We start from the raw sequence: 13874 nt of genomic DNA, 5'->3' as shown, positions 1-13874 counted from the left end.
GATGCTCGGTCCACTCGTGTTTTGCCTCAGATTCTATCACTCTCTGTCCTCTCTTACGCCTCCTTCAATAACAGGGCTCTTTTTCTTTTGCTGGGATCCTAGTTGGAACAGTCCGTCATTTCCGCTACCTGGGGAAAGCCACTCATATCTACCGGGGAAAACAAAAGTTCGCCTTCTTTCTGTTATGGTTGCACAGTGCAGGAAAATATGGGACAAAAAGCACACACATCTGGTAGAAAAAATTCCAATAGGAGAAGATCTAAGGATTGAATTTGACATAGTGTGGAGCTTTTCCTCTGTTCCAACTTCTGCGCAGAGCCAGCCACACTTCCTCTGTGTCCTAAGATCGAGGGTTGATATTTCTGTGAAGTTTTTGGCCCAGCCACGGAAAAATCATTGTGCCGTGACAGTGAGGATTATAGTGTAAAAAATCGATGGTCATTATTTCTCATTACATTATTCAATCAAAATTCAATTCATAATCATGAGTTGAACCAAAATACTACAGCCACATTACCTTTACCACTTACTCCATCAATGGCCTCCTACTCAAACCAGGAGCCATCAGAGGATCATCTCCGGACCCACCGCAATTCACAACTCTGCACAACAAACCAACACAGTTGAACGCAGCACATGCCTTGATGACAGACATTCTGATGGACCAAGCTCTGATGATCAAGCTGACTACTTTTCTCTTTTACTCGCTCATTCACTCCATCTCTTTCCATCTTCCACATCGGCCCAATCAGACTAATGAGGCTCGCACTTCCTCCATCTCTTCCTGCTCCACTAAAGTGGCGATTGATTGGAGGGGTGGGAAAGCTTTTAACAGGGGAGGGGTGGGAGAGAAATAATTAGCACAAATGAGCTTTTCTGCAAACTCCTTCAGTTTGGCCTTTCGTTTTCCATTTATTTACCGACTCGGACCACATTAGGGATTAACTCTCCAAGGGTATGTTAACTTCTCAGTGTCAGGGTGTAAATCAATCTGAAGCTGTAAACTGAGGACGTTTGTCTAATGCTGTGTGTCTCGCTCCTCTCAGGTCACAGCGTTGATGTGATGATGTCTAAATGGAGTGGGAAAGGGAAAAGGGAAAGGGGACACGACAAATCTCTGGAGATGCACAATCCAGCAGTTAAGCTTTTCTTCCATCTTCCCACTCAAATTGAGACACAAACTGGACATCGGAGCATGTCGTGGAAACTCAGGGCACTGGACCTTGAAAGCTCAAAATTTTCAGTGCACAGCGAGCATTAATGTCGCTGCCCAAATGACCAGCAGAGTGGTCTTTCTGACAGTTGTACCGTAATTAACTCGGACAGATCTGGACTGAGAAACTAGAGCAGCGGCACTGTTGAAATGAATGCATTTGAATTCACGCAATTCAAGCGAAGACACAAATACAAGAAGACAGAGTGGACACGACAACAAAACTCCAGTGCTGTGATTCAAAGTATTAGATATAAGCGTCTGGATTTAAGCTAAGAAAAGACAAGGGTCAACATGTATAAATGTAGAGACTGAATTCTAAAAAAACAGCAGAGATCTATGGCTGCACATAAAACAAATATCAGTTACCTTTTTAAGTGAATTTGAAGCATTTAGAGTCTGATTCCTCACAGTGGTGGAGCTCATCATCTAAAGCCTTAAAGATATGAAAAACGCCTGCAGCTTTTAAAATCAAAAATGAACCACTTCAAGAGGGTGTACTTATGTTAGTTCTGAAACTGAAGTCATACGATGAGCATTTTTAAATCATAAAGAATATTTATTCAAAATCCTCAAAAAGATGCTCAGAGAAACGACTATAGCTTAAATGTGAGCTCTATCCAGAAGCTATTTTACTGTACATGGGCCACAGTGTATACAGAAACCAGGTTTCCTTAGTGCTACTAACATTTTAATTTGACACCAAACAGTTCTACAAACTACCTTTGAATATCCACAGCTTCCATAAAGTCCAGTCTTCTCTTTCAGAAGAAAAATATGCTGTATAAAGACATGGATATTGGAGACTTTAGCAGCTATGTTTACACATTTAATCCACTAATATAAAGGTGTAGAGATGTATTTGTCACTGCTCTTTGTGTCTGCGAATCAAAGATGGCTCTGCACTAATGCTTAAACACCATCCTAGAACCCATGACGTGAGCAACAGGACTTGCATAAAGCAAGTCTTTGTCAATTAGGTTTTTTATTTGATTGACTGAAAATTCTGCAGCAGCTATTTTGATAATTGGTAATCATGCAGTATATTGCATACATAAAAATAGCTTAACGTTTACTGGTGGCCGTTATTCTTTGTCAGGTATGTAAACAGTGAGGCTGCTGACCACCCAGCTAATTTGACAAGTCTAATTCGGCACTAAACAGCTTCTCCAACAAACCAACGAATATTGGCTTGCCTAGGAAAATTAGATTTTGTTACATCAAAACTTTAAGACTCTGTCTGTGATAACGCAGTGTGTCCACGTGAGAATACAGCAGGAAAATATCCAGAGAATTCACCATGAGCAAGTGATTTCAAACACAACACAAACACAAAAACTATAAAACACCTGAAAAAGGAAACAAATATATCAGGATAAAAAAGAGGTTTCATACATGTAGAAGACGCAGATGAAGATGTCAACTTGCAAGGACAATGAGATTTAAGGGCTTTTGGTGATAAGGGCCGACGCCGGTGATAGCATGGGATTTCAGTCAGGTCCTGCCTCCTGCTTGCTCTACCCAGGCACGACTCCTAACCTGAATATAGCAGATATTTCCCTGCTGTTGTGAACACATCTGACTCAGACTATCTCCTGCTACGCTCCTCCTAGAATATCCTGACCATATTGTGCAGACATCTTCCACTCTTCACGTCTGATAACAGCTATATATCTGTACATGGCCTTTGACACTGCCAATCACTTCCCTGCTTACTGTCGACCTCGCTGATTTAAATCCATTCAGACCACATTTACTCAGGTGCATATAACCCTCTTACTCATTTTATTCTTCCCACTAAAAAAAGGTGGGTGGGTTTAATGTTTCCATTTGTCACACTCTGTTTGAAGCTCAACACAGTCATTTTGTCCTGGTTTAGTAGCTGGTAGGTAGAGTGGAGAGGTGGTCACCACGGAGCAAAGTTTTGACAGCACATCTTATTTACTCTGAAACGAAAGCAGAATCAGCAATGCCAATTTGCCTCCGTAAGTGCTTGAGTGTACCGACAGTTGACAGGCACATTGTGAGAATATGTCCATTAGGGCTGCTTCACAAAACACAAAGTCAGCGTGGGGGGGTTGCTGCTATAGGAACTAGAGGTAAGGAAGTGAGTCCAGTTACTACGGCGGGGAGACAAAGTGCAGATCATGAGGGATCTGTGACCTGCTTTGCTTCATAACAGCAGCGCAGGTACTCGTTTTATGTTTGAGTAAACAATACAACTCTAGCTAAATTAATTTTTAATTAACTGAAGATGAAAGGTATGAGGAGAGGAAGAAAATATTTTAATTTGATCTCATTTTAATCTAAGCACTGCACAAAACACACAAATATGCTCAGACCAGTTTTATAGTACCTCTTTTAAGGATTTCTTAGAACACACACACACACACACACACACACACACACACACACACACACACACACACACTTAAGATATTTGTCTGCGACTGAAACTTGGTGTGACACTTTGCATCTTGTAATATGAGCCTGTCCTAAGAGGAGCTGACAAGAGCTGTGGGGGAGATGAATGGTAACTGCAGCAGAGGGAGCACCAGAGAGCACACAGTGTGGAGCCTGTAAGACCTCGGCAGCACGAGAAGTCTCTGTTGTGGGCTTCTCGTCACCTCCTCGGGCTCCTGGTACTACCAGAGACAGGTAGATCACAACAACTTGCCTCCCTTGATTACAACTCAAGATAAGCAACTCAATGACAGAGACCTTGCTCATACAGGTGATCGCATCTGCTTTCCCAGTCTAAGTGACCCCTTTCCCAGCAAAGTGAACCGAGTTATAGTGCTAGTTCCACTTGCAAATGGTTTAAAAACCAGTTGAATTTCTACGGGCAAGAGCTGCCGTAAAGTCACATCATTGCATCACTGTCTGCGTCTCTGATTTCCCAACAACAACTGTGTCGACTTTAAGCACAATATCAAAAATGCTGTTTTCAATTGCTGCTCCTGGATTTGCAAACCTTCACTGGCAACCAAACACAACAAGTTGAAAGCATTTGTTCTGCTCACGTCGGCAATTACGTTCAAAAAGGTAACAACCTAATACGTGTTGTTTCTTATTAACACTGAAAGTAAGATGTTAACCGCAGTCACAGCCTGAGCCTTCCGCTATCACCTACACTGTTAAGTTGTTAGGTCGCGCATCCTCAGCGTGTATAAGCTGCGTTCACACCTGAGCTTGAAGCCCTTCACTTAGATATAAGAAGAAGTGAATGGGGCCTCATGACTTTATTGTCAACAGATGAAACGCTGCCTTGAAAACATTCATTTGGAAGCAGAAGAAAATACTACACAACTGGATAATAATCGGATAGCTGCGACATGGTGTAAATACTTAAAATGAACAGACTCAACAGCTTAAGCACAAGCAACTGGAGAAAATACTGTAGCATTAATCCTTGGCTTGATGTTGTAAAATCCCTTCTAAAGTGGTTAAGTAAGCAAATATTGCCACTGTATGTCCCATATTACTCCATTCAAGTAGGAAAAATGTAGCTCAAGTTAAATCTGGGAAATAATTTGAGCTGCTCTGAAGCAATTTAGAACAACAAGTCAGGCCTGACAATCTGCCACATACACTGTAGCAGCGTGGCGAAAGCAGGGACGTCTGCCAGGCTGATGTTGGCGCCGAGCACATCGCTAAGCCCCGTTGACAAAGCCAGCTGAGAATCAGTGAAGCCTTGCAGAAGGAATATGACGTCATGCCACTGTAAGGTAAAGCTCTTGTAAGGGGGTCTACCTGCAGAGGAAAGGGGTCCGCCTATTTTATCCTCCTGCAATCACCAAACAGGATCACTGAGCACAGGCCTCTCGCCCTTCTGCTCCAGCTGTTCAAGTCGATGCCCTGCTGCTGGTCTGCCTGTCTGTCCGGGGCCAGTCATCCATGTCTTCTGAACACCTGCATCTCCTCATCCTCTATAACCCCCCCAGCCTTCCCCACTACAGCTATCAGCCATCATCAGCCATGGACTCCACTGGAATCAATAAAAGATGCTCCACCGCTGGGTGAATATATATTGCAGCCGATGGAAGCATCCAAGCTCAAAAAACACTGATGTTGAATTATTGATGACTACCCCATGCATCCATCCTAATATAGAGCATTGTAATAATGAAAAATTAAGCTGATATTGGAAAGTTACTTTACTGATGTACGTACAAGATGACACATATTTTTAGAAAGTACATTTTTTAACCATTTCGTTGTTTCAGATCAGTTTAACATAAGTGCAATAAGGAGCATATAGGCTTACATATTACATACAGGCCCACAGTGCAGTTAAAGACGGCCACATTTTACAAAAGAGACCACCTCCACTAAAATCATAAAAACTGGAAACTGATAATGTTTCTTATTTTGGCTTTAAAAAAGCCAAACATTCAAAAATAGCTTGAGGTTAATATTATGTTTAATTGTTGAAGCTCTAAAAAAAATACTTAGGAATAAATTATTATGTTTCTAAGGGAAAAGCAGACGTACTTTTTCACAGCAAACACTCTGCTCATAGAGGACTTGACTGTTGTTTTTCGCCATTGTCTGCTTCTTACATTGATCACAGGACAAGCAGCTTGATTTGTCATATTTGATACCGTCATGTGACTTTGAGCTGAGTCAGTATCTGACCTTTGCAACAAATACACGTTCAAACCTTTATTATTGTTCCAGATGAGTCAAACTTCAGGCTTTGATTAGCGTCTCAGGTTAACTCTGTAAATATCACTGAACTTTTCAAGCCTGCCATTAGTCATAACAGGCTTGTTTGTGCCGGAAATTTCCAGACATCTCTGAGGAAAAGCTCAACCCTCTAACCCGCCGCGTACCTTTTTTAAAAACGTACGTCACAGAGTTGCCGTGCTGAAGGTAATATGATGTATTTTTGTGGAATTTGCAGCCGAGACATTAAGTGTTGTTGCCCTTCAGCTGCTTCCTGACCCTTATCCCTCCTTGTCTGTCAACTTACTGTCCTTGCAATCCATCTCCTCATCCATCCATCAGTGCTTCCTTTACATGCTTCTTATCTGTGAGGAAGTTATAGTGTAGTGTATAGATGCTCCTTCTCTCGCTCTCTCTCATTCTGCCGTCACCTGCAGGGCAGGAAAACTATTGGACCTAATCTTGTATCTCTCAGCTCTTGCCACAGTGAGTGTGTTTCCAGTGCCAACCAACAGCTTTATCTCTGACCTGCAGAAGAAAACCTTGGAGACCCTATCTCGTGCACATACACACGCACATGATACCTGCAGAGTGCACACAAAATGCACAAACCACTCATGCACCAGACATTATACTGCACACACCCATTCATAAGGCTGTGATTATGCACACTGTTTCTGCCACAAGCAGGTGCAGCTGTGCACAGGTGCGCACATGCACACATACGGTGCATGTATGTGATCTCGCCTATACATTCAAGCACATATGCACAGGTGCGACATACAAACACAAGCACACACACACTCCCAGAGACTCCCAGCAAGCAAAAATTGTGACGATGACAAGTGGTTCAGCTGTAAAGACTGAGACAGGAAGAGAATATTCTTTATCATTTGACGGTGCACGGCTTAATTTTAGGGACAGTTTTTTATAGTCGAGCCTGAAAGATTTATCAGCTTACTCTCACACATGGTTAGCGCCACTAGAAAAAAGGACATTACAGAAAAATACCAAGAGGTTTTACCGGTCCAGTTTTTAAATATTTTTCTAATAAACTTTGGTTCTATGCTGAGAAATGGGGAGGCCAAAATAAGTAGCAATTAATGTCGCACACAGTAAACAGTGCACGGCGGCTGAAAGTACAGTAAGTGCTAGAATGGAAATGAGGAATAAAACTTTTTGCGAGTAAAAATACAGCTCAGTAGAGCTAAGCAAATTTGCATTTAATCAATTTGGAAAAAGGTTTTAATGCAAAGTTAGCTGCTGAGATGTTGTGCACACCCACACACACACACTCCAAGATCTCATCAGTCCAACGACATTTCATTGTGCAATCCATCTTAATCAGCTAGCCCATCAGAGACAATATATCCTCCCCTCCATCTCGCTCTCCTTCTCCGGGCGGAGTGATTGAGGGGTGTAAAAAGGAGGATGTTTCTGCCCCTCCCCCCTACACCCTCCTCCCCTCCCTCCCGCCTCCCCCCTCTCCTCACCAGGACGGCTCTTAAGTGCTTGTGGGTTTTTACGTTTATAGTGTTTTATAGGAGTGGGCAGGAGCCAGGGGCTGTAAAAGTGTGGAGGGAGAGTGGGAGAGAGGGAGTGGAGGGGCAGGAGGAGAAGTGGAGGATAAGGAGGAGGAGTGGAGAGTTACTGTAAATCCAATCTTTATTGAGAGCGACACAAATGGCAAACAGCGGCCGCCCGGCCTCCCCGCAACGCCCTGCTCACCTGATCGATGAGTTCTGACTGAGGAGGAAACAGGCGGGGGCAGCAAATAACCAAGTTCCCACCTGTTCATCCACAGCTGCTTCTCTATCTGCATGGATCCACCCACGGTGTGCGTGGGCGTCTCTGTATGCATCCATGTCCGTGTGCTTTTGTGTGTGTGCAGTCCACTGCTCACCACCAGCCAGGCCTGGAAGCACCCCACCCACCCTCCCATCCTGCCGACCAGTCTGTCAGTATCGCATATAATTGGCCACAGTTGGCTTCAATTGAATGTTTGCTGCCTTAGGGGCTAAATGATGCTTCAAGGCCTTTCAGAGCAGCCAGAACTGAATTCTGCAACACTCCCCTCCACATGTCAAAAACCACAGGCTCAGGGTGGCTGCTCTGTAATGCTGGAGCTCTGCTGTTCCAGTCATTTTCTAAACGAGCGTGACTAACCTTCACTTTTCTCTTTCCCCTCGATGTCCGTTTTGCTGCTCCCTTGTTTTTTAACGGCTTATCTCTTTAACTGCGACTCTCTGAGCCTCTTAGTCATTCAGTAAGTTCAGTTAGTCATCGAATGAAAAGGTCAGCCACTTAGTCAACAGAATGACCACAAAGACAGTCAGCCGGACCGACCAATCAGTCACACAGAAAAGGATGAACTGGCTGCGCTGCCCAAAAGTCCTTTGAGGGTACCCTGTACCTGCTTGTTGCCATGGCAATGCAGTCCGAGATTTAAATACAAGCCTTTGTCCTCCCCCCCGCCTCTCTTTCATATTCTTTTCACTCCTCCAGACTCTGCATGCTTTTTGTCAGCTGGTGTGTGCTGACTGTCTCTCAGTCATGTTTCCTCTGGCACTGTTGTGTTTTTCACTCTCTCCCTCCCTCACCTTGCCTCGTCCTCTCTCTGCTAAACGACACTTTACTGGCAGTTTCCTCTTGTTAATTCCATGCTACTTTGCATCGTGCGACTCTGTAAAAGCTCGAGTAAAACACAAGACAAAGTCGCCTCTTCAGCCGCTCAGAGACAAATTACAATCGCCCGCTGCACGTACACACATAATTACTTAGAAATTTGTAGGCAGATGCATTAATGAACGCTTGCCAGAGCACGCACAAGCAGTAATGTCATAAATGAGAGTCAACGATCAAAACATTCACTGGATGCTGGCACAGCATGCACCTGCTGACAGTCAGCTGCCATTGGAAATCTATCATTTTCTGCTACAGCCTCATCATCAAGCATCATTTAGGCGTGCTGGCCTGCCTCACTCCCCCTGATACTAGTCTGTGCCAAGACGCCGATTCAATTTCTCCCAAAGGTCCAAAGAGCCTTGTGGGAAAAGGCCTTCAGTGCATGAACAGGTTTGTGGCCCCATCTAGTGGCCAAAAGAAAGACCCTAATCTTTCTTGAAGCTGGTGGTGAAGGAAAGAACTGGAGGAAACAAGTAAATTCTGAAAAAAATTAATTAAACAAAAGCTTTTTAACAAGGAGACAATGGTTACTGAGATTAAATGACTCCTTTATCAAAGCTGTATTAGGCTCAGGCTACTCAGTAGCACTTGCGCCATTATTAGCTTTTGGTGTTGATTATATATTATACTTGTTATTCAACTGCTACAATGACTAAAGTTACAGTGTTTGTGCACTATTTAATTACTCTTTATGAAATCGATTTGTCTACGAAAAGCCCAAATTTATCAGAGCTCAGCATTTGTAAATATCTTCCCTTAACAATTCCTGATATTTGAGTTTGTATTGACCTCTGTTTCATTGCAGCACTTGTATTTATTGTTTGATATAGTAACAAGGAGGCTCCACACTAAAATAGATTAAAATATATAAGTGGGAGCCACCTGTGGGACTGAAATGAAGGAATTTCATGATTAGACAGAAAATGTATCTGCAACAAAATTGATGATCCATCCAAAGCTGGAGTTGCTTAATTATGCAAATGGACACATTAGTTCCAGTTTTTTTTTAATGAATACCTTATGGGTGTTGACTTTTTCTTCTAAAAACTTCTAATGGGAATATTTTAGCTATTTTTTTTTCATTTAATTGACCACAACAATAAATTCATTAATTGAAAAAAAGAAATCAACAAGTTAATTGATAATTAAATTAATTGAACGTTGCAGCGCTAGCTAATTAATGGTTTCTTCGCAGGAAAGAAGTAATATCCCAGGACAAATTACTAGAGGAAACTACATAAACAAAACAAAAACAAACTGAAAAAATAACGTGTTTGATGGGACCATCAAACCCCTTCGAGGACATATGCACTAGTACAGATTATTTTCAAACATTAAATATGTGCCATAATAGGATAGTAACTAAATCTGATGCGGTACCCAAATAAAATATAGGATTGGCTATGCTCATTGACACTTGACTATCATAGTTATAACCTCACAAAACACCAGAAGCTACAGTTTGTTTGGGCTTTTAAAATTAACATTGATCCATTTCAAAGGAGTCGGACCATAATCTTTTCAGGACTGAGATTTCTCATAGACCCTTTGTGTTGCTTTGCCTGCTTTAGATTCCAGTCCCTCTGATTCTCAACCATTCTGTTGTTCTTTTATTTTTCTGTTCTATACACTAGTTTGAAGCAAACTTCCCAGTATGTTGGTGACCGTATAAAAGCTTGTATCAGTCCCTCCCACACACACAGAAAGCATCACCCATTATCACAGCACAAACAGCCCTCTCAGGTGTTTTGTGCTATATTTGTGTACAGTACATGCACAGCACAGCACAAAGGGACCAAGGGCTGCGCTCAGTTTAGAACCAAGCTTTTAAATCCCTAATCCTTTCTCATATTTCCAACTGGATGGCTTTCTTATTCATATTATTCTTGTGCATGAGTTTTCTCTTTTCCCCGATGAAAACTATTACTTTGGCAGCATATAGTGGAAATAAAAAAGAAAGAAAACCGTGTATTATTCCATTTTACATTTTTATTTTACATGTGTAAAAATAGATCCTGTGACCATGTTGGATGACAAACCCTCTCACTGTTTCAACTAAGAACATTCACTCACACACACACACCTACCTGCATTAACAATAGCATCAATCTCTAGCTTGGTGATGTCACCGCTGTAGAGGGAAATCTTCTGGTCAAACTTCTCATTCCTCTGATAGCGGCTTGGCTCAGAACCACCTGACAATGAGACACAGAAATACAGGATGAACATTCATCAGTCTGATGATGAGTCATTTTTTTATTTGGTAAATTTACACAAGGGACGTGTGTTGGTGGTTTGTTCCCATACCTAACATCAAAATAACAAAATTAAAGCCTCTGGACGCCGATAGTCCACCCACACAAGTGATTTGTGATTAGACCTCTTATGTGGGTGTGGACAAATTGGGTTTGACTGGCAGCTTAACTCTCCTCTTGAATTTGTAGTAACTGTTATCCTTACTGATTCTTGACATTGAATCTTCCCAACACAGTCCCACCCATTTTTTAACATAATTATTTAGCCAGATTAATTTATTAAAAAATAATTAATTGTAACACTGTGCAGAGACTTAACATTATTGGTATCTTGCAATTTATGTTTAAATTATAAAGACAAATGTGTTTCCATTACCTCTAATCAACCACAGTTCTTGGTCTTCAGCGATAAAGAGGACATGTAATGGCTAAATTAAGACAACCTAGCCTCTGCATAACAATAGCAACAACATCAGAGCAACTTGGATAGCAAAATCATGACAGCGCTTAAATATCTGCTGCTCTTAAACAGTGAAAAGAGTTTACACATCACGTACACTATGCACTATACACTATTTATGCGTAAACATTTATATTACATATTGAATACAAGGTGCTTCAAGGTCTCTGTGCTGATCATAATTTCTTGAGATGCTCTTGGTTTAGAATTGTATAAGTTCTTCGATGTAATAAGGTAAAAAGCCAAATAACACTTGTGCACATGTCTTTACTTCTCTTCCAGAGAGTTTCACCACCACTGCCCCCCACTCCTGAGTGAATAAGACAGTGACTTCGACTGATGTTGGGTTTCTGACCTGCAGTGGGGGTCCACACTGGGATGTCGTCCAATGGCACAAAGTTAGACGTCCTGTAGTGCTTACGCCGGTCCTTCACCGACAGAGACAGCAAGACATCTGAGGCATATAATGAAGATAGAGACCAGACAGCGAGATATTTGTTACTTTGTGGGCTGATATAGCAATAAACTGGGTATTATTTTCACCCCTGTGAGTTTGTGTGCATGTTTGTACATACTCAACAATACAAGCAAATACGTTCACCTTATGCGGGTATCTCAGGGCATAGGAAAAGCAGGATCTACCGAGTTAATGGTGAATTGATTCTGGATGTTTTAACAGGCCATAGACGCGAGGGGATTGCTCCACGTGCTGCCAATGGACTCTGTCATAGACGAGTCAATGTATTTGTGAATTTATAACCGAAATTCCTCAAACTCAAGAGAATTTCATAAAAATACTTTCAAATGTTATTGATATGTTAACATGTTTTCATCTTATAACCTTAAAGCTCAAGTGTGTACGATTTAGGCTGAAGGGGATCTTTTGGAAGGAATTGAATAGAAAAAAATTCTACTGATGTTTTCACTAGTGTGTTTCATATAAATTGTATGAATTGTTGATTTCTTTACCCTAGAGTAGGCCCTTTATAAATGAATAAATGTAATTATATTAAAAGTGTCTTATAGTACTGTACGGTAGCTTGTGAACTAACTCGACTTTGACTCTGGAAAGAATTTAAACAAATTTTGCTCGTTCAGGTGACATGTTTGTACAGCTATAAGCTCTTAGATAATTGTACTCATCATCATCATCATCTTCGTCTTCCATGCATGGGGCTGGTGGTTTGAGTTCAATGTAAACTGTGTATATCTATCAACCAGTGGCAGGTGCAGCTCTGTTAAATGTGAATCTTCTCGGGATTCGTGGCTCGGGCTCACCCTTGGTCTCCTTCCAGTCTCCCTCCGCGGAGTCCAGGTTCACTGTGGCGGGCATGGCGGACAGGGTCCCGGTGTGGAGACCCCGGACCAGCGCGACGGTGCTCACTCCAACAGCCGCACCGAGGGCGACCTTCCCCAGCCAGCCTGTCCTCCCCCCGTGGCCCAGGCTGGACTTCCAAAGAGCGGCCGCTGCTGCTGTGGAGAACCTCTCTGCTCGGAGGGCAGCGGTAACATGGCCGCGGGGAGCACCTGTTGCTGGCTTCCATCCCGACCGGGGGCTTCCTGGAGCCGCTGTGTGTTTGAACTTGGCCGCGGCTCTCTGGAAGTCGGCGGGGCAGCGGGGCAGGGAGCCGGGGCAGCGGGCCAGAGCTCTGACATGTGAGAGTAGAGCTGATATCTGCAGCGCCATGTTGGGGGGGGGTTACTGAAGCTTCACCGGAGACTGGTGTCGGCCACACGGTTCGGTTTCGTTTTCGGTTCGAGCCACGGACCGGAAGTTTCACTGCACGGCTGACCAGCAGCTTCCATGTGCCATTTTTGTTTTGAACGCAAAACGTGTGGAATGTACCATCTACACGAGGGGGGGTGGCCGGTTAACTGTCACTCGAAATACTCATTTTAAAACGTGTAAATATGTGTTAACATGATGTATAATGCTGTTTCGTTATACTTTTATATTATTACCAGAGAATTAAATGTAACAGTGTGACCTATTCTACTTTTATTTTTTATTTCCCACAGTCTGTCCCCTCAGTCACATGACATGAGAGAGCCGAGGCCAACGAAACAACGCCGAGGCCTCCTTAAAAAATGACGGAAATATTTTATCATGGCAAAAAGTATTATATATATAATTATTCTACCGATGTCAAAGCGTTTCTTAAACTTCATACACATCTTTAATGTGTATTTTATTTTATTGAAATACCATTTAAAGAATATTTATTCTGAAGGAATCAGGGCTTTAACAAAAGTTAAAATAAAATAAAAAATATACTCATACTCGTGTATTTTTTTTTAGTTTAAAAAAATGACATATCAGGACGATCTGTCTCATGACTTTCATACATCATATTGCAGTAGGATGCAGTAGTGTAGTTTTCTCCTCACACTGTTTGACTGTGTTTCTCTCCTTCAGCCCAAAATGCACAATGTAAAAACGGTCCCTAAAGGCAACTTTATGCTTTTTAACCTTCACTTGGTCGCCCCCTAGCGGCTCGTGCAACTGAATACCAGTAGAGTGTGTCCATGTTTGTAGTTCAGGGAATCAATATTCGATTGAAGGTTTTTCACCTCAACCAGTCAACTCTAATCA

General features: G+C 42.3%; 1 protein-coding gene across 2 annotated transcripts in view; it reads right to left on the bottom strand.

Annotated features, from left to right (window-relative positions):
• The window catches only part of macrod1 (mono-ADP ribosylhydrolase 1), a 111013-nt gene extending 97927 nt beyond the window's left edge, over window positions 1-13086 (bottom strand). For both annotated transcript variants that reach the window (XM_061079882.1, XM_061079883.1), the window contains exons 1-3: window positions 12560-13086; window positions 11637-11735; window positions 10654-10761 (exon numbers count right to left, since the gene is read on the bottom strand). In XM_061079882.1, coding sequence (XP_060935865.1) covers window positions 10654-10761; window positions 11637-11735; window positions 12560-12968 — 616 coding nt within the window. In that variant the 5' untranslated portion in view covers window positions 12969-13086. The remainder of the gene's footprint in view (window positions 1-10653; window positions 10762-11636; window positions 11736-12559) is intronic.
• Between the last annotated feature and the right edge of the window lie 788 nt (window positions 13087-13874).

This window comes from Limanda limanda, chromosome 10 (assembly GCF_963576545.1).
Source record: "Limanda limanda chromosome 10, fLimLim1.1, whole genome shotgun sequence".
In the NCBI taxonomy this organism is placed as follows: domain Eukaryota; kingdom Metazoa; phylum Chordata; class Actinopteri; order Pleuronectiformes; family Pleuronectidae; genus Limanda; species Limanda limanda.
This window is presented reverse-complemented; position numbering and strand designations above follow the sequence as displayed.